Source organism: Phocoena sinus, chromosome 3 (genome assembly GCF_008692025.1).
Source record: "Phocoena sinus isolate mPhoSin1 chromosome 3, mPhoSin1.pri, whole genome shotgun sequence".
NCBI classification, from domain to species: domain Eukaryota; kingdom Metazoa; phylum Chordata; class Mammalia; order Artiodactyla; family Phocoenidae; genus Phocoena; species Phocoena sinus.
The window spans coordinates 54,442,976-54,460,027 of record NC_045765.1 but is presented as its reverse complement, the minus strand read 5'-3'; the positions used below and the strand labels follow the sequence as shown (position 1 = coordinate 54,460,027).

At 42.5% G+C, this 17,052-nt stretch overlaps 1 protein-coding gene across 4 annotated transcripts in view; it reads left to right on the top strand.

Annotated features, from left to right (window-relative positions):
* LOC116750459 (protocadherin alpha-C2) overlaps positions 1–17,052 on the top strand; it is a 159,156-nt gene that overhangs the window by 60,881 nt on the left and 81,223 nt on the right. Inside the window, exon 1 of one of the 4 annotated variants that reach the window (XM_032625132.1) lies at positions 319–2,855. The exons of the other annotated variants lie outside the window; for them this stretch is intronic. Coding sequence (XP_032481023.1) covers positions 462–2,855 — 2,394 coding nt within the window. The 5' untranslated portion in view covers positions 319–461. Of the gene's footprint in view, positions 1–318; positions 2,856–17,052 lie in introns of those variants that run through there. 4 annotated transcript variants of the gene reach the window in all.

The following is a 17,052-nucleotide window of genomic DNA, read 5'->3' as shown; positions in this document are numbered from 1 at the left end:
TTACCTCTTTTTACAAATTCTGCACCACGTTTTACACATGCAAAAATGTACTTGTTGAAAGATGGAACTCATCAACCAATTTCAACTAGCATCCAGTGCTGAGCAGAATACAGTGATTTACTGTATTACTGGAAAGAAAAACATTTAGTCTTCCATTACGTATTTGCAATGAAAAATGTCACGAAATGCAAGAAAAAAAAAAACAACCCTACATCAACCGAAAATATGGACCGAGTCATTTTTACACTTACACATTCATGCGCATGGTGTCGCTCTTCACTGAGAACAATTCCTCGAAGAAAGCGCCTCCCCTCTTTCCTCCCCGCAGAAAATTTGGCCGATAGTGGAAAACCTCTAGTGAATTCTCCCGCAATAGAAGCCCGTAAAATTAGACCTTGAGAGGCATTTGAGGTAAGGTAGTCTATATACTTCAGATATCTCTGAAGGCTTTTGAGTGTACCATGCTGTCTTCCTGGAGAGGAGTCCCAGGAGCTCGGCTTTTGCTTCTCTCGCTTCTGCTCCTCGCAGCCTGGGAGGCGGGGAGCGGCCAGGTCCACTACTCGGTTCCGGAGGAGGCCAAACACGGCACCTTCGTGGGCCGCATCGCCCAGGACCTGAGGCTGGAGCTGGCGGAGCTGGTGCCGCGCCTGTTCCGGGTGGCGTCCAAAGGCCGCGGGGGGCTTCTGGAGGTAAATCTGCAGAATGGCATTTTGTTTGTGAATTCTCGGATCGACCGGGAGGAGCTGTGCGGGCGGAGCGCGGAGTGCAGCATCCACCTGGAGGTGATTGTGGATAGGCCGCTGCAGGTGTTTCATGTGGAGGTGGAAGTTACAGATATTAACGACAACCCGCCTGTGTTCCCTGAAAGTGAAAAAAGAATAATCATTGCTGAATCTAGACCTCCGGAAACTCGGTTCCCACTAGATGGCGCATCTGATGCAGATATTGGAGTAAACTCCGCCTTGACCTACCGAGTCTATCCCAACGATTATTTCACTTTGGACACACAAAACAACCGTGAACAAACGTCTTCGTTATCACTTGTGTTAAAGAAATCATTGGACAGAGAGGAAATTCAGGAACATAGTTTATTATTGACAGCTAGTGATGGAGGCAAACCCGAGCTGACCGGCACAGTTCAGCTGCTGATTACAATCCTGGATGTGAATGATAACGCCCCAGAATTTGACCACTTAATTTATAAAGTGAGAATGTTAGAGAATGCAGTTAATGGAACATTAGTGATCAAACTAAGTGCCACAGACCCTGATGATGGTACGAACGCAGACATAATCTACTCATTTAGAAGACCTGTATCGCCTACAATATTATATGCGTTTTCCATAAATCCCAGCAGCGGAGAAATTCGGAAAAAAGGTAAATTGGATTTCGAAGAAAAGAAATTGTATGAAATATCCGTGGAAGCAATTGACAAGGGGAATATTCCAATGGCGGGTCATTGTACCATTTTGGTGGAAATAGTAGATATAAATGATAACGCCCCAGAAGTTACCGTCACTTCTTTGGCTCTTCCGGTGCGAGAGGACGCTCAGGTGGGCACTGTCATCGCCTTGATCAGCGTGTCCGACCGCGACTCCGGCGCCAACGGGCAGGTGACCTGCTCCCTGATGCCCCACAGCCCTTTCAAGCTGGTGTCCACCTTCAAGAATTACTATTCACTACTGCTTGACAGCGCCTTGGACCGCGAGAGCGTGGCGAACTATGAGGTGGTAGTGACAGTGCGGGACGCGGGCTCGCCTTCCCTGTCGGCCACAGCCAGCGTGTCCGTGGAGGTGGCCGACGTGAACGACAACGCGCCCGCGTTCGCGCAGCCCGAGTACACGGTGCTGGTGAAGGAGAACAACTCGCCCGGCTGCCACATCTTCACGGTGTCCGCGCGGGACGCGGACGCGCAGGAGAACGCGCTGGTGTCCTACTCGCTGGTGGAGCGGCGGGTGGGCGAGCGAGCGCTGTCGAGCTACGTGTCGGTGCACGCGGAGAGCGGCAAGGTGTATGCGCTGCAGCCGCTGGACCACGAGGAGCTGGAGCTGCTGCAGTTCCAGGTGAGCGCTCGCGACGCGGGCGTGCCGCCTCTGGGCAGCAACGTGACGCTGCAGGTGTTCGTGCTGGACGAGAACGACAACGCGCCCGCGCTGCTGCTGCCCGGGCCGGGCGGCGGGGCGGGCGCAGTGAGCCAGCTGGTGGCGCGGTCGGTGGGCGCGGGCCACGTGGTGGCGAAGGTGCGCGCGGTGGACGCGGACTCGGGCTACAACGCGTGGCTGTCGTACGAGCTGCAGCCGGCGGCGGGTGGCGCGCGCAGCCCGTTCCGCGTGGGGCTGTACACGGGCGAGATCAGCACGACGCGCGCCCTGGACGAGGCGGACGCGCCGCGACAGCGCTTGCTGGTGCTGGTGAAAGACCACGGCGAGCCGGCGCTGACGGCCACGGCCACCGTGCTGCTGTCGCTGGAGGACAGCGGCCAGGCGCCCAAGGCCTCTTCGCGGGCATCGACCGGCGCCGCTGGAGCGGAGACGGCGTTAGTGGATGTGAACGTGTACCTGATCATCGCCATCTGCGCGGTGTCCAGCCTGTTGGTGCTCACGCTGCTGCTGTACACGGCGCTGCGGTGCTCGGCGCCGCCCAGCGAGGGCGCGTGCGGGCCCGGGAAGCCCACGCTGGTGTACTCCAGCGCGGTGGGGAGCTGGTCTTACTCGCAGCAGAGGCGGCAGAGGGTGTGCTCTGGGGAGGGGCCGCCCAAGGCCGACCTCATGGCCTTCAGCCCCAGCCTTCCTCCTTGTCTGAGTTCTGCAGAGGTAACAGGTGAAATAGAACCAGATTCAGAACAGTTGAAAGAGGTGAGGTCGTATTTGAAATTTTCTTACTGTTTTAGCCCTCCTCACAGTTTTCTATTTAAGATTCTTCAATCTCAATTTTAAGATCGTTCTTTAATTTTGCTCATCATTATGGTATTTCATGAGTGTTACTGACATCATTAGTTTCATTATTCTTCAGATTGAAATCTTAAGGCAAAAGCCATAATATTGTTCATAATGTTAATAATTTGGTTTTTTTCTTAATAGTTATAAAGTATTTATTACCTACATAAGCATTTTCGAGAAACTCCACATTGTGAGTACTTGAGCATTTAGAAAACTTTTGCTTTAATGAGGCTAACCATAATTAAACACTTTAAAATCTCTTTATTTTTAAAATTTATTCCTCTACCCACATACAGGTTTTGTTTTGAACAGTGCCATAACTTTTAGCATAACATCTTTTTAAAGGTGCATATTTCTTTCTTTTTAAAAAATCTTTTTTTGTTTTCTCCCTCCTCATTTTCCTCTAGACACATCACTGTTCCCCTGTCTGATAACCAATATGATTTCCTTTAACATTTTTATGTTCAGTTAATTATTCATTCACATGCATATACCTGGTGGGGTTTTTTTTTGTTATTGTTTCTTTTGGATAATTTATTAGAAGAGATAATCCGTTTTACATTTCTCAGTCACCAATACCTCGTGGAAATCCCTACAAGTCTGACACTTTTAATAGCTGTGTAGTACTCCACACTCTGGATGTATCATTTTTAGAAAATTAATTAATTTATTTATCTTTTTATTTTTGGCTGTGGAAGTCCCAAATAATTAGCTTTTATCTTCCATCTATACCACAAATATTTTTCCTCCTATATATTGATTTGTTTAGGGTATATCTTGCCATCTAAAAGTGTTTTAAAAATTTCTCTTTCGTTATGGATTTTAAGGTCTCTAGGTTTAGTTAGGAAGGTCTTCCTTTTAGATTGAACATTCATTAATTAAATTCATTTAACAAACATTTGTTTTTAAATTTAATTTAAACAAATATAATTTACATATAATACTATATTAGTTTCAGATGTACAACCTAATGATTCAATATTTGTATATATTGTGAAATGATCACCACAATAAATCTACTTAACGTTCATCACTATACATAGTTACAAAAATTTTTTTCTTTTAATGAGAACTTTTAAGATCTATTCTTTAGCAACTTTCAAATATATAATACAGAATTATTAACTATAGTCACCTATAGTCATACTGTTCATTACATCACCAGGGCTTATTTATTTTATAACTGCCAGTTTGTCTCTTGACCACCTTCACCCATTTCACCCACCCTCCACCCCTTGCATCTGGCAACTACCAATTTGTTTTCTGTATCTATGAGTTTGTTTGTTAGGTTCCACATAAGTTAGGTCATTTTTTCTTAATGTAGGCATTTATTGCTATAAACCTCCTTCTTAGCACTGCTTTTGCTTCACCTCATAAGTTTTGATATGTTGTGTTTTCATTTTCACTTGTTTCAAGGTATTTTTGAATTTCCCATTGATTTCATCTTTGACCCATTGGTTTCCAAGAGTGTGTTAATTTCCGCATATTAGACCATTGTGGTTGGAAAAGATACTTCATATGATTTCAGTCTTTTAAAATTTGCTTACACTTGTTTTGAACCTAATATCTGATCTATCCTGGAGAATGTCCATGTGTGCTTGAGAAGAATGTATATTCTGCTGCCCTTGGATGAAATGTTCTGTGTATATCCGTTAGGTACATTGGGTGTAAATTATAGTTCAAGTTCAATGTTTCCTCATTGGTTTTCTTTCTGGATGATCTATTCATTGATGAAAGTGGATATTGTAATGTTGTCTCTTAGTTCCTTCAGATCTGTTAGTATTTGTTTTAAATATTTATGTACTCTGATGTTAGGTGCATATTTATTTACAATTATTATATCCTTTTGATGAATTGACCACTTTATCACTATTAATGGCTTTCTTTGTCTCTTGTTACAGTTTTCTACTTAATCGACTTACAGTCGATTTTGTCTGATACAAGTATAGATACCTCTGCTCTCTCTTTTGGTTTCCATTTGCATGGAGTATCTTTTTTCCATATCTTCATTTTGAGAGGGAATGTCTTGGAGGCAACATGTAGCTGGTTTTTTCTTTTTTTTTTTAAACCTATTCAGCCATTCTGTGCCTTTTGATTGGACAATTTATTCCACTTACATTTAAAGTAATAATTGATAGGCAAGAACTTACTATTGCCATCTTGTTCATCGTTTTCTGGTTGTTTTGTAGTTCCTTTGTTCTCTTCCTCCTCTCTTGCTATCTTCTTTTGTGAACTGATGATTTTCCATTGGGGTATACTGTGATTCCCTTTTCTTTATCTTGTGTGTACATATGTACTATAGTTTTTTGGTTGTTTTTTTTGTGGTTACCCTGTGGCTTACTTGACATGTCTTATAGCTATAACAGCCTATTTCAAGCTGATAACTTTTATCACATACAAAAACTCTACTCTCCCCTTTATTTTTATTTATTTTTTTAAATTTATTTTATTTATTCATTTTTTTTTTACTGCATTGGGTCTTTGTTGCTGCACGCGTGCTTTTCTCTAGTTGAGGTGAGCAGGGGCTACTCTTCGTTGCAGTGCGCGGGCTTCTCACTGTGGTGGTTTCTCTTGTTGCGGAGCACAGGCTCTAGGCACGCAGGCTTCAGTAGTGTGGCATGCAGGCTCAGTAGTTGTGGCTCATGGGCTCTATAGTGCAGGCTCAGTAGTTGTGGTGCATGGGCTTAGTTGCTCTGCGGCATGTGGGATCTTCCCAGACCAGGGCTCAATCCCATGTCCCCTGAATCGGCAGGAGGATTCTTAACCACTGTGCCACCAGGGAAGCCTTCTTCCCTTACTTTATTTTTTGTTTTTGTTGCCATAATTGACATCTTTTTTAAAAATAAATTTATTTATTTTTGTCTGTGTTGGGTCTTTGTTGCTGCGCGCAGGCTTTCTCTAGTTGCAGCGAGCGGGGGCTACTCTTGGTTGTGGTGCATGGACTTCTCATTGCAGTGGCTTCTCTTGTTGTGGAGCACAGGCTCTAGATGTGTGGGCTTCAGTAGTTGTGGCATGCGGGCTCAGTAGTAGTGGCTCGCAGGATCTAGAGTGCAGGCTCAGTAGTTGTGGCACATGGGCTTAGTTGCTTCGCGGCATGTGGGATCTTCCCGGACCAGGGCTCGAACCCGTGTCCCCTGCACTGGCAGGCGGATTCTTAACCACTGCCTCACCAGGGAAGTCCTTGACATCTTTTTATATTGTGTATCCGTTAGCAAATGATTATAGCTATATCTATTTGTTTTTAGCTATATCTATTTTTTACACTTTTGTTTTTTAACCCTTACACTAGAGTTAAGTGGTTATTATGCCATCATATTACAGTATTAGATTATTCTGAATCTGACTATATACTTACTGTTATAAGTGTATTGTGTATTTTCATATGTTTTCATGCTACCAGATAGTAGCCTTTCATTTCAGCTTGAAGAACTCCTTTCAGCATTTCTTGTAAGGCACATCTAATGGTGATGAACTCCCTCAGCTTTTGTTTGTTTGGGAAAGTCTTTATCTCACCTCCATTTCTTTTTCTTTTTCAAATTAATTAATTTATTTAGCTTTGGCTGTTTTGGGTTTTCATTGCTGTGCGTGGGCTTTCTCTAGTTGCGGCGAGCAGGGCTACTCTTCCTTGCGGTGCACAGACTTCTCACTGCAGTGGCTTCTCTTGTTGTGGAGCACAGTCTCTAGGCATGCAGGCTTCAGTAGTTGTGATACGCAAGCTCTAGAATGCAGGCTCAGTAGTTGTGGTGCACAGGCTTAGTTGCTCTGCGACATGTGGGATCTTCCTGGACCAAGGCTCGAACCCGTGTCTCCTGCATTGGCAGGTGGATTCTTAACCACTGCATCACCAGGGAAGTCCTCACCTTCATTTCTGAAGGTCAACTTTGTAGAGAAAAGTGTTCACGGTTGGCATTTATTTTCTTTCAGCTCTTTGAATATATCATCCCATGCTCTCCTGGCATATTTCTCCTGCTGAGAAATCTGCTGATAGCCTTATAGGGGTTGTCTTGTTTAATATAAACTTTTTTCTCTTGTTGCTTTAAAAATTCTCTTTTCATCTTTGATTTTATACAGTTTTATTATAATTTGTCTTGAAGAAGATGGTTTTGCATTGAAAATTTGGGGTGACCTATTGGCTTCATGAACTTGGATGTCCAAATCCCTCCCCAGGTTTAGGAAGTTCTCCTCACTATTTATATAAGCTTTGTACCCTTTTCTCTCTCTCTCTTCTTCTGAAACTCCAGTGATTATTTCTTTTAATGGTGTCCCTTAAGTCCCATAGTCTTTCTTCTTTCCTTTTCACTATTTTTTCTTTTTGCATCTCTTGATCAGATACTTTAAAATGATCTCTCTTGCTCCTTCTACTGTCTTTCTGTCACATTTCAATTTTCTGGTTCTATAGCAGCAAGCTGTTCTCCCTTGTTCTCAGTGGCCACTAGGCATCTAAAGTATCTTGGTTCCCTGACAGTTCCAAGTCAGGTGAGAAAGATACCAGTTCCTTGAGCAGCCCTCCAAAAACCTGAAAGGCTGGATTCACACTCTTCTTTCTCCTTCCCAAGGGAGCTAGCTGCCCCCTTGCTATTTTTTGTTCTTCACGGCTCTCAGGCATCCAAACTACGCCAGTTCCATCAGTTCTCTGAGCGAGGCAATATAAAAACTAGTCCCCCAGGCAGCCCTCCCAGAAGCTGAAACATTGGACACATGCTCTACTCTTCTCTTTCCACTTGAAGGTAGAGTAATGAACCAGGGTGTTTTTTCCTGGTGCTGAGCTGTGCCAGCTTGGGGGAGGGGCTGATGTGAGTAAAGTAAAATTATTCTTATTTGTTTCAATACAGCTGTTTCAGCTTTATGCTCACTTAGGTACTCCCAACTTCTATTTTTTTTTTTATAAATTTATTTATTTTATTTATTGATTTTTGGCTGAGTTGGGTCTTTGTTGCTGCTCGTGGGCTTTCTCTAGTTACGGCGAGTGGGAGCTACTCTTCCTTGCGTTGCGTGGGCCTCTCACTGCAGTGGCTGCTCTTGTTGCGGAGTACGGGCTCTAGACACGCGGGCTTCAGTAACTGCAGCACTCGGGCTCAGTAGTTGCGGCTCACAGGCTCTAGAGCACAGGCTCAGTAGTTGTGGCGCACGGGCTTAGTTGCTCCGCGGCATGTGGGATCTTCCTGGACCAGGGCTCGAACCCACGTCCCCTGTATTGGTAGGCGGGCTCTCAACCACTGCGCCACCAGGGAAGCCCCCAACTTCTTGATTATGGAATTTTTGCAAGGGTATTTTATTACATATATCATTATGAATTGATATTTTTGTGGGACAATTAGGGCTGGAACTTTCTATTCTGACATCTTGCTGGTGTCATTTGATCCATTTTGAGTTAATTTTTGTATATAATGTGATGTAGTGGTCCAACCTCATTCCTTTGCAAGTGGATATTCAGTTGTCTTGATATCACTTATTGAAAAAGAATTATTCTTTTCCCATTGAAGTGTTTGGGAACCATTGTTGAAAATCAACTGATGAATAAATGTGGGAATTTATTTCTGGATTCTCAATTATATTCCATTGATGTATATGTCTATCCTTATCCCACTACCACATTCTCTTGATTATTGTAACTTTGTACCTAGTTTTTAAATCAAGAATCATTAGTGCTCCAACTTTGTTCTTTTTTATCAATATTGTTTTGGCTGTTCTGGGTGTTCTTGCATTTTCTTATGAATTTTAGGATCAGTTTGTCAATTTCTGCAAAAAGCCAGCTTACTTTTGACAGGGAATTTGTTGACTCTGTAGATCACTTGGGGGAGTATTGCCATTTTAACAGTATGAAATTATACTATCTTCATGAGCATGGGATTTTCCCCCCATTTATTTACATTTTCTTTAATTCCTTTCAACAATGTTTTATAGTCTTCAGAGTATGCATTTTATATTTCTTTTGTTAAATTTATTCCTTAATATTTTCATCTTAAAAAAATTATTTATTTGTTTATTTATTTTGGCAGCATTGGGTCTTCATTTCTGCACACAGGCTTTCTCTAGTTGCAGCGAGCTGGGGCTGCTCTTTGTTGCGGTGCGCGGGCTTCTCATTGCAGTGGCTTCTCATGCTGTGGAGCATGGACTCTAGGCGCGTGGGCTTCAGTAGTTGGGGCTCGCGGGGTCTAGAGCACAGGCTCAGTAGTTGTGGTGCACGGGCTTAGTTGCTCCGCGGCATGTGGGATCTTCCCGGACCAGGGCTCGAACCCGTGTCCCCTGCATTGGCAGGCGAATTCTTAACCACTGCACCACCAGGGATGCCCCCTTCAATGAATTTTAAACTGTATTTTTTTTAAACTGTATTTTTGAGTTATTTTCTCCGTGGTTTCTCTAGAATTTACTATATACATTATAACTTAACAGTATCTCCAGATTTATATTAACTTAATTCTATTAAGACAGAAAGATATTACTCCTATATAGCTCTTTTTCTTCCACCCTTTTTGCTTTATTATTATTATAGCTATTACATCTTATAGTGGGTTGAACTGTGGCCTCCAAAACGATATGTCCACTTCCTAACCCCTGGAACCTATGAAAGTGACCTATTAGGAAAAAAAGGACTTTGAAGATGTAATTAAGTTAAGGATCTTCAGATGAGTTCATCCTGGATTTTCCAGGTGGGCACTAATTCCAATGAGAAGTTTTTTTTTTAAATAAGAGATAGAATAAGGGAAGACACAGACACAGAGGGAAGGCCATGTGAAGATAGAAGCAGAGATTGGAGCAATGCAAATAGCCACCAAAAGCTGTATGAGGCAAGGAATGGAATCTCCACTAGACCCTCCAGTACAGCCCCTCAAACACCTTGAGTTTGGATTTCTCCCCTCCAGAACTGTGAGAAAAACTGTCTTAAGCCACCCAATGTGTGGTAATTTTTTTGCAGCAGCTGCAGGAAACCAATATATATCTCTATATGTTACAAACCCGAAAGTACATTATATAATTTTATATCTTTTAAAGATGCTGAGAGAAAAAAGGAAAGCAATTGTATATTTATAGTGTTTCTTTTCTTTTTTTTTTTTTTTTTTGTATGCAGGCCTCTCACTGTTGTAGCCTCTCCCGCTGCAGAGCACAGGCTCCGGACACACAGGCTCAGCGGCCATGGCTCACGGGCCCAGCCGCTCCGCGGCATGTGGGATCTTCCCAGACCGGGGCACGAACCCGTTTCCCCTGCATCGGCAGGCAGACTCTCAACCACTGCACCACCAGGGAAGCCCTATAGTGTTTCTTATTTGCCATTTCTGGTTCTGTTCATTTGTTGATGTGGATCAGAATTACCATCTGTTGTCCTTTCCTTATCTAATACAGCTGTTCTTCTATCCAGCTCCTTTGTACTGTAATTGGCAAAGTTGTTTCATTTCTAAATATTATAGGCCCAGCAATACATTTATACATATTGTTACATACAATTGCTTTTTTAAAAGGAGAAGCCTCTGGGCATATCTCAGAAGGAGTACTCTTCCTCTCTCCCTGCCAGAGCCACAAGGGAATGTTTCTTGGATGTTCGCTTTGAGAACCTAGTGGGGTTCCTGAAAGTAAAGCCCGTAAAATTGGGTGTAGGGGGCCCCAACTGTGCCCTCCAGGAGTTTCTCACTCTCAAGATAGTCCACAACTCAGCCTTCAGCAATTTGTCAAAATTTCCATTTAAGTGTTCCCTACCAGCCTCTGGCTCTAGTGGCTTCTGCTCCGTGGAAGAAGATCTTGGCTGTGACTCTCTGGATTTGCTTGTTTCTCCAGATTTCAGGGCGGAGGTTTTCTCTGTAAACTCAGTTCTCTGATGGGTTCAGGAAAAGTCATATATCCAGCTTTTCTTGTTGTTATTATAAGGAAAGGAGTGATAAATTCTAAGCTCTTTACATGTTGGAGCTGAAACAGAAAGTTTGTTCTTTCTGTTTATTTTTCTCAGCCTTCTCAAATGTTTCTTCTTGTTCTTGACTATGTACCAAGCAGAGCCTGTTCACTTTTTTACTGTTTCCAATGTGGCTTTAATTTCTGTTATTTCTGATTTTATATTTCTCTTCCATTTATTTCATGAATTGCATCAGCTCAGTTTTCATGGTCTTTTGTGGCCTTTTCATTTTGAAATTCTGTATCTTTGTTTTGAGTTCTTAATTCTCTGAGACCCTTTAAAATTGTTTTATAAATCTTCTGACTAGAGACCTCTAGAGACCTGTGGGGTTTTTCTGTTTTTTGCTTTTTGTTTTGGCCGGGCCATGCCGTATGTGGAATCTTAGTTCCCTGACCAGGGATCGAACCTGTGCCCCCTGCAGTGGAAGCATGGAGTCTTAACCACTGGACCACCAGGGAAGTTCCAGAGACCTGTGTGTTCTCATCTGTTATTTTTCATATTTATTTTCTTATTCCTTCTTGTAATATTTATGTAGATCCTATGTTGGCTCTTTTTTGATTACTATTTATCTTTGAGAGGAGTTCCTTTAGGACCAGCTATCTGCAGGTGGAAAGTGTAAATGGATGGGCCAGCAGTGCTCTGGACTAACGTGATCATTTCCTTGTTTACCGTTCGTTAGAGGAGTTTGCGTGTACCTTAGCTTTTACATACCTCCAACTAATGAGAACTGGCAGCTGCAGAGCAATTTGTCATCTAGAGTTTTCTCTTAACTTTACCATATCCTTAGGTTCACTCTTGAAACAATGGTGCCTCTGCTCACTATCACATTCAGTCCTGCTTTCTCTCCTATTTTGCGCTGACAAATGGGTTTACAGGAAAACGCTGCCTGATTTAGCCTATGTACCTAGATGTTTTTGTTCCAAACAAGGGACCTTTGGTTTTATATCTCAGTGTGAAGCACTACTCTGGAAAACTCCAATCTACCAGCTTTTCCCAAGGTCTCCAGTGGCAGGAATCCTATCTCAGTATTTTCTCTTATCTTATTTCAATCTTCATGGCACTTGGTAACTTCTCTTCATATATACTATGGTTGAAGTTCAAATGTTTTAAAGAGTTTCATCAAAGATACAGCTTTAGGGCTTCCCTGGTGGTGCAGTGGTTGAGAGTCTGCCTGCCGATGCAGGGGATACGGGTTCGTGCCCCGGTCTGGGAAGATCCCACATGCCGCGAAGCGGCTAGGCCCGTGAGCCATGGACGCTGAGCCTGTGCGTCCGGAGCCTAAAAAGATATAACTTTATTAAATTGAAATGTTTATTTTCATTTATCCATAATTGATAGAAATCCCACTTTTTGTCTAGTTATTGAAGGTATGTAGGAAAGGTATGTTTTTTATTTTTAAGCTAATCATCTCATTGAGCTCTTTTTTAGTTCTAATTATTTTTTCTTTAATTCTCTGGGATTTTATGAGTAGAAAATTATATTACCTATAAATTTATCATCTAACAGTATATTTTATACTCCTTTTTAACACACACACACACACACACACACACACACTTCCTTATCTTGTGTTGTCCAGAATATCCAAGTCAGTATTGAATAATAACTATGACATGAAGTGTGGTGTTATGCTCCTGATTTTTCATGGGAAAAATTCTAGTGTTTTTACTGTTTAAAATTAAGATGGCCATTTTTTTTTGTGGCAGCTGTCAAATTTTTATCAACTTTCTTTTAAATATATATCACAATAATGACCTGGAAATACTTTGTTTTGAAACTTAATATAATGTGGGAGTTGTGTAGAGTCCTTTTTGGGGAATGTTGATAGTGTCTTTCTCAGATCTTTATTTTAGGTTAGGTGCTCCTAATAAACTGATGTCAGGTAGGGTGGTTGGTAGTGGTTGCAAGCCTTCCTTTTCAGCCACACTTGATGAAAATCTTTTTCTGAAGCTCAGAGGAAGATCTGGTGTGACTGCTTACCAAATATGTAGGAATATGAAGTTTGATATAGGTAAAATTTGTGATTGAATCAGATTGGCTGGCTCTTAACACAATGACATTCAGCAAATTTGAGTTAAAAAATTAAGTATAAAAGTCTAGGACTGGGACTTCCCTGGTGGCGCAGTGGTTAAGAATCTGCCTGCCAATGTGGGGGACACGGGTTTGAGCCCTGGTCCGAGAGGATCCCACATGCCGCAAAGCAACTAAGCCCATGCGCCACAACTACTGAGCCTGCACTCTAGAGCCCGTGAGCCACAACTACTGAAGCCTGCGCGCCCTAGAGCCCGTGCTTCACAACAAGAGAAGCCACCGCAATGAGAAGCCCACGTACCGCAACAAAGAGTAGCCCCCGCTCCCCGCAACTAGAGAAAGTCTGCGTGCAGCAACAAAGACCCAGTGCAGCCAAAAATAAATAAATTAAAAAAAAAGGTCTAGGACTTTTTGATCTGTGGCTTAATAACATCTAGAAAAAAACAAATGTGAATTTTAGTTTTTAATCCATCATAAAAAAGGTATGTGATGCAGCTGAAAAAGGGTCTGTGACATTTTAAATGATATTATATTATGGAGAAAAACTTGGTAGTACAAACTTAAGAAATTCTATAGCAGTGTGCCATTGGTAAGGTGTTCAAGTAAAAAAAGAAACAATGAATGACATAGGCCAGGCTGCTATGTATCGAGAAACTTGGCCACTTAATTTACATGCCCAAAGCTTAGCTGGATATTTAAGAAACAAAATTGAGTGATACAGATCTCTACCCTCAAACAACTCCCACCCTGTTAGGCTTGATTTTAACACTACATGAAGCTATTTTACAGGATGAAAATTTGCTTAACGTGATTGTCATGTCCAGTCTTTCAATTTAGTTCCCATAAGTACATAACATACTCCCAGGGAATAATCTTAAGCACTAAGAAAATCTTAAAGTACAGTATCCTTTTGCTGACAAACTCTTTGGTGGGTATTCAGATTATTCTCCTGTTTGGCTTCAATATCTCTAATATGAACTTATGCATTATGGCTAGAAATCTCTTGAATTTCCAGATTACGGCCAAGTTTGGTGGGAGAGCTTTATAATAACAGTCTTTGCAATAGAACCCAAGCAGAAATCAGAACAATGTTTTTGCACAGAGTCCACTTAAACTTGCACTTCCACCTAATTAAAAGCTTGAAAATCTTTGAATTAGGAGACACTATGGAAAATGCCATAAACTGGCCAAATGAAATATTAGAAAGGAAAGGTTCTGCTAAAGAGAAGTTTTGTTAATTTACGATTTTATTCACCTAGCAATCTTATACAAAACAAAAAAGTCTTGAGACTTTCTCATATTTGGGATATCCAAATATCCCAAGTATCTCCTAAATGTTGCTTTCCCACAGATCCCAGTTTATATGAGCAAATATTGCTTTCCCACAAACTCCAGTTTATGTCAGTAAATACCACGTTCCCACAAATCCCGGTTATGCCTAAAGATAGGGAGCCAGATGGTGGGACAAATTCTACTAGGAGAGCTCTATCTACTTATTCGTGAGACTAATTAAATCTTTTCAAAATAAACATCAGTGGCAGTTTAAACAGAAACAGGAGAAAAGGGAAGCCAAAAGTCTGAGAAGTGTGTGAATGGGGGAGAGTTTTTGTCAGGATTTTCCATGCTGATTCTCAGTATGTGTTTTCCTTTCTCCCCACTTCCTAATCCACACCCACACATCCTATTGATCTCGGAGAGGCAGAAGTGAGTGATGGCGTGAAGCGAGATCTTAATTCCTTGCCCAGGAATTGAACGTGGCTAGCCTGGATGAAAACCAGGAATCCTAGCTGCCACACCCCCTGGCTCTTGCTCCCAGTGAAAAATGCATTTCTCACAGAGGCAAAACTGTAAAAACAGGTACAAAGTTTATTATTAGAGACACAGCACAACAACAAGTGGGAGAGCACAGTTTGTTTAGTTAAGATAGAAGCAAGGCAGAGATGCACACCCAGAGAGAAAGGGTGTAGGTGCCCTCCTTAATGAGGAGTTCAGTAAAGAGGTGGTTAAGTTATCTATATAGGGCAGTTCTTCTGGGTCTTTGTTTACCTTTGGCCAATTATCTGGTTTCTTTTTCCACACCTGCCCTGCCTTAGGACCCTCCCCAACATGCGTGCACAACAGCCCAGAGGCTATGGGATGGCCTTAGCATCACATATTATGGGGTGGTGCCCCCTCCCTTTTGACCCCCAAGGAGCCTTTTCTAAGCATGTGCAATATTTCCCTTGCCCCAAGGATGGGAAATGTATGAACTCTTGATCTTTTAACAGGGTTTAGTCCCACTCGGTCCCTGCCATAAAAATGTCCAATGTCCAGTTATTTATCCTATTTCTGTTGCTGGTTTTTACATCAAGGTGCAGATCTCGAAATATAGACTGGAGTCCGGTCATAAATATGTAGTTCTGGAGCCCGTTTGTCTCTTGTATATGATGTAAACAGGGGGCTGGTGATGAATGTCCGGCCTGGAGCCCATCTTCTTCTAACCCCAGGAAGTGTGAGCAGGAGGCTAGTTGTAAATGTCTAGCCTGGAGCCCATCTACCTCCTGCCTCGCTATCCTCCTAAACCCGGGATAAGAAGAAGCTTGATCGCAGGTATAAAATTCACGGGCCTTCCAAAAGTTGAGTACATCTCTCCAGGTGCATTTCATCTGCTGCTAATGGAAAAGCGAAAAGTATAACCTTTTACCCCAAAGCAGTTAGCTTGGTTAGCAGCATTAAATTGAGAAAATGCAAATCCTAATAATCTCTCACACTGAAGTAGAAAATCAGTTTTGGTTCTGAAATTTGGTGAGGAACCAATTCAATTTTTATTAGTTATTTCACATCCTAATGAGGATTCCCCAGTGATGGCTATGCTTATGACTCTACCAAACAACATTTCAACGGGCTGACAGGTTTCTCGCTTTAATTTTATTCAAGACTCGGCGTCAATGATTTTTTTGGTTCCCTAGTTCGGAAAGACAAATTAGTCAGGGGCATTTACTATATACTTACATTGCCTTATGTGGCAGCCTGCCCCTACTTCCTTGGAAGAAATAAGGAATGGGTTTGTGATGGTCAGAGGAGACTGGTTCTTAGTGGCACACTGAAGTTACCAATCCCACTTTTAGTCTTAAAACCAGAAAGCTGGAGCTGCCTATCTACTCCTGCCCCCACCTCCATTTTAACTGACAATTTAAAAAATTATTAGAGAAATATTCAAACATACACTAAAGTTGAGAGAATTGTGTAATTAACCCCACGTATCCTGTACTCAACTTCAATAATTATTGATACTTTTAGGCAGTTTTCTGACCAGGAAATATAATGCCCTGAAAGCTTCAATTCTTTATCTCTATTTGGCTTTTGTCTTTCAAATTTTGGTTCCTGGGCCTTTGGACACTACAATTGTATTAAAAGAAGGATTTGAGTGAGGAATTTAGTGTTTAATGTCAGTCTCTTTTTCAGCTCTCCTCCCTCTCTGGAGAAGCCACTGGTTATTGGGTGCTAGGTGGAATCTGGCAGTATTTATTGCGGCCAAGAGCTGTTTTTCTTAAAACAGATCACTGTCCCGATTTCCGTGCAGAAGACCGGCCAAAAAACAAAGCTGGAGAATTTATGGGTATCAAGCCAGTTCTTACCCCACCTCAGTGCTGTTTTCTAAACATTTACAGAGAGCAAATTTGCAGAACAGTTTTCTGGTCACACTCTGTAAAGTATCTCAGTACTTTCTCTCCCCTTCACTTTGCACGTCCTGTTTGGGGATGAGTTGTCAATCTTTCTGAGTTTTTGGTGCTAACCTCCTCCCTCGCCCACAGCGTCGGGGGCCGCTTGCAAAGCACTCCCACTAGGGCCTCCTGGGGAACGAGAAACTGCTGATCCGCAAAAAAGCGGAAACGTGGAACCGGAATTGAGCTCGCACACTTTTGTGTCTTGAAAAGCGAGAATCCCGGGGAAGCTTCCCAATCTGCCTCTCGCTGGTAGCCTCTACTGAAATCTTGGCAGCTCCCGGGATATAAGAAGGTGCAGGAAGAGACTTAAACCCGCAGCGGAGAGGCTGAGAATCCAGCACGGAATGCATCCCAGCACTTGCTTTGTGGGCTCCTGTTTCCTTAAGCCTCGAAGGTGTCGTGGTTCACGGTCACGGTTCCGCCTATCAGCGCCTCCGCCCCGCGGTTCCTGTCGGAGTTCCGCCCTCTCCGCGGGCAATGTAGGGAGTCAGTG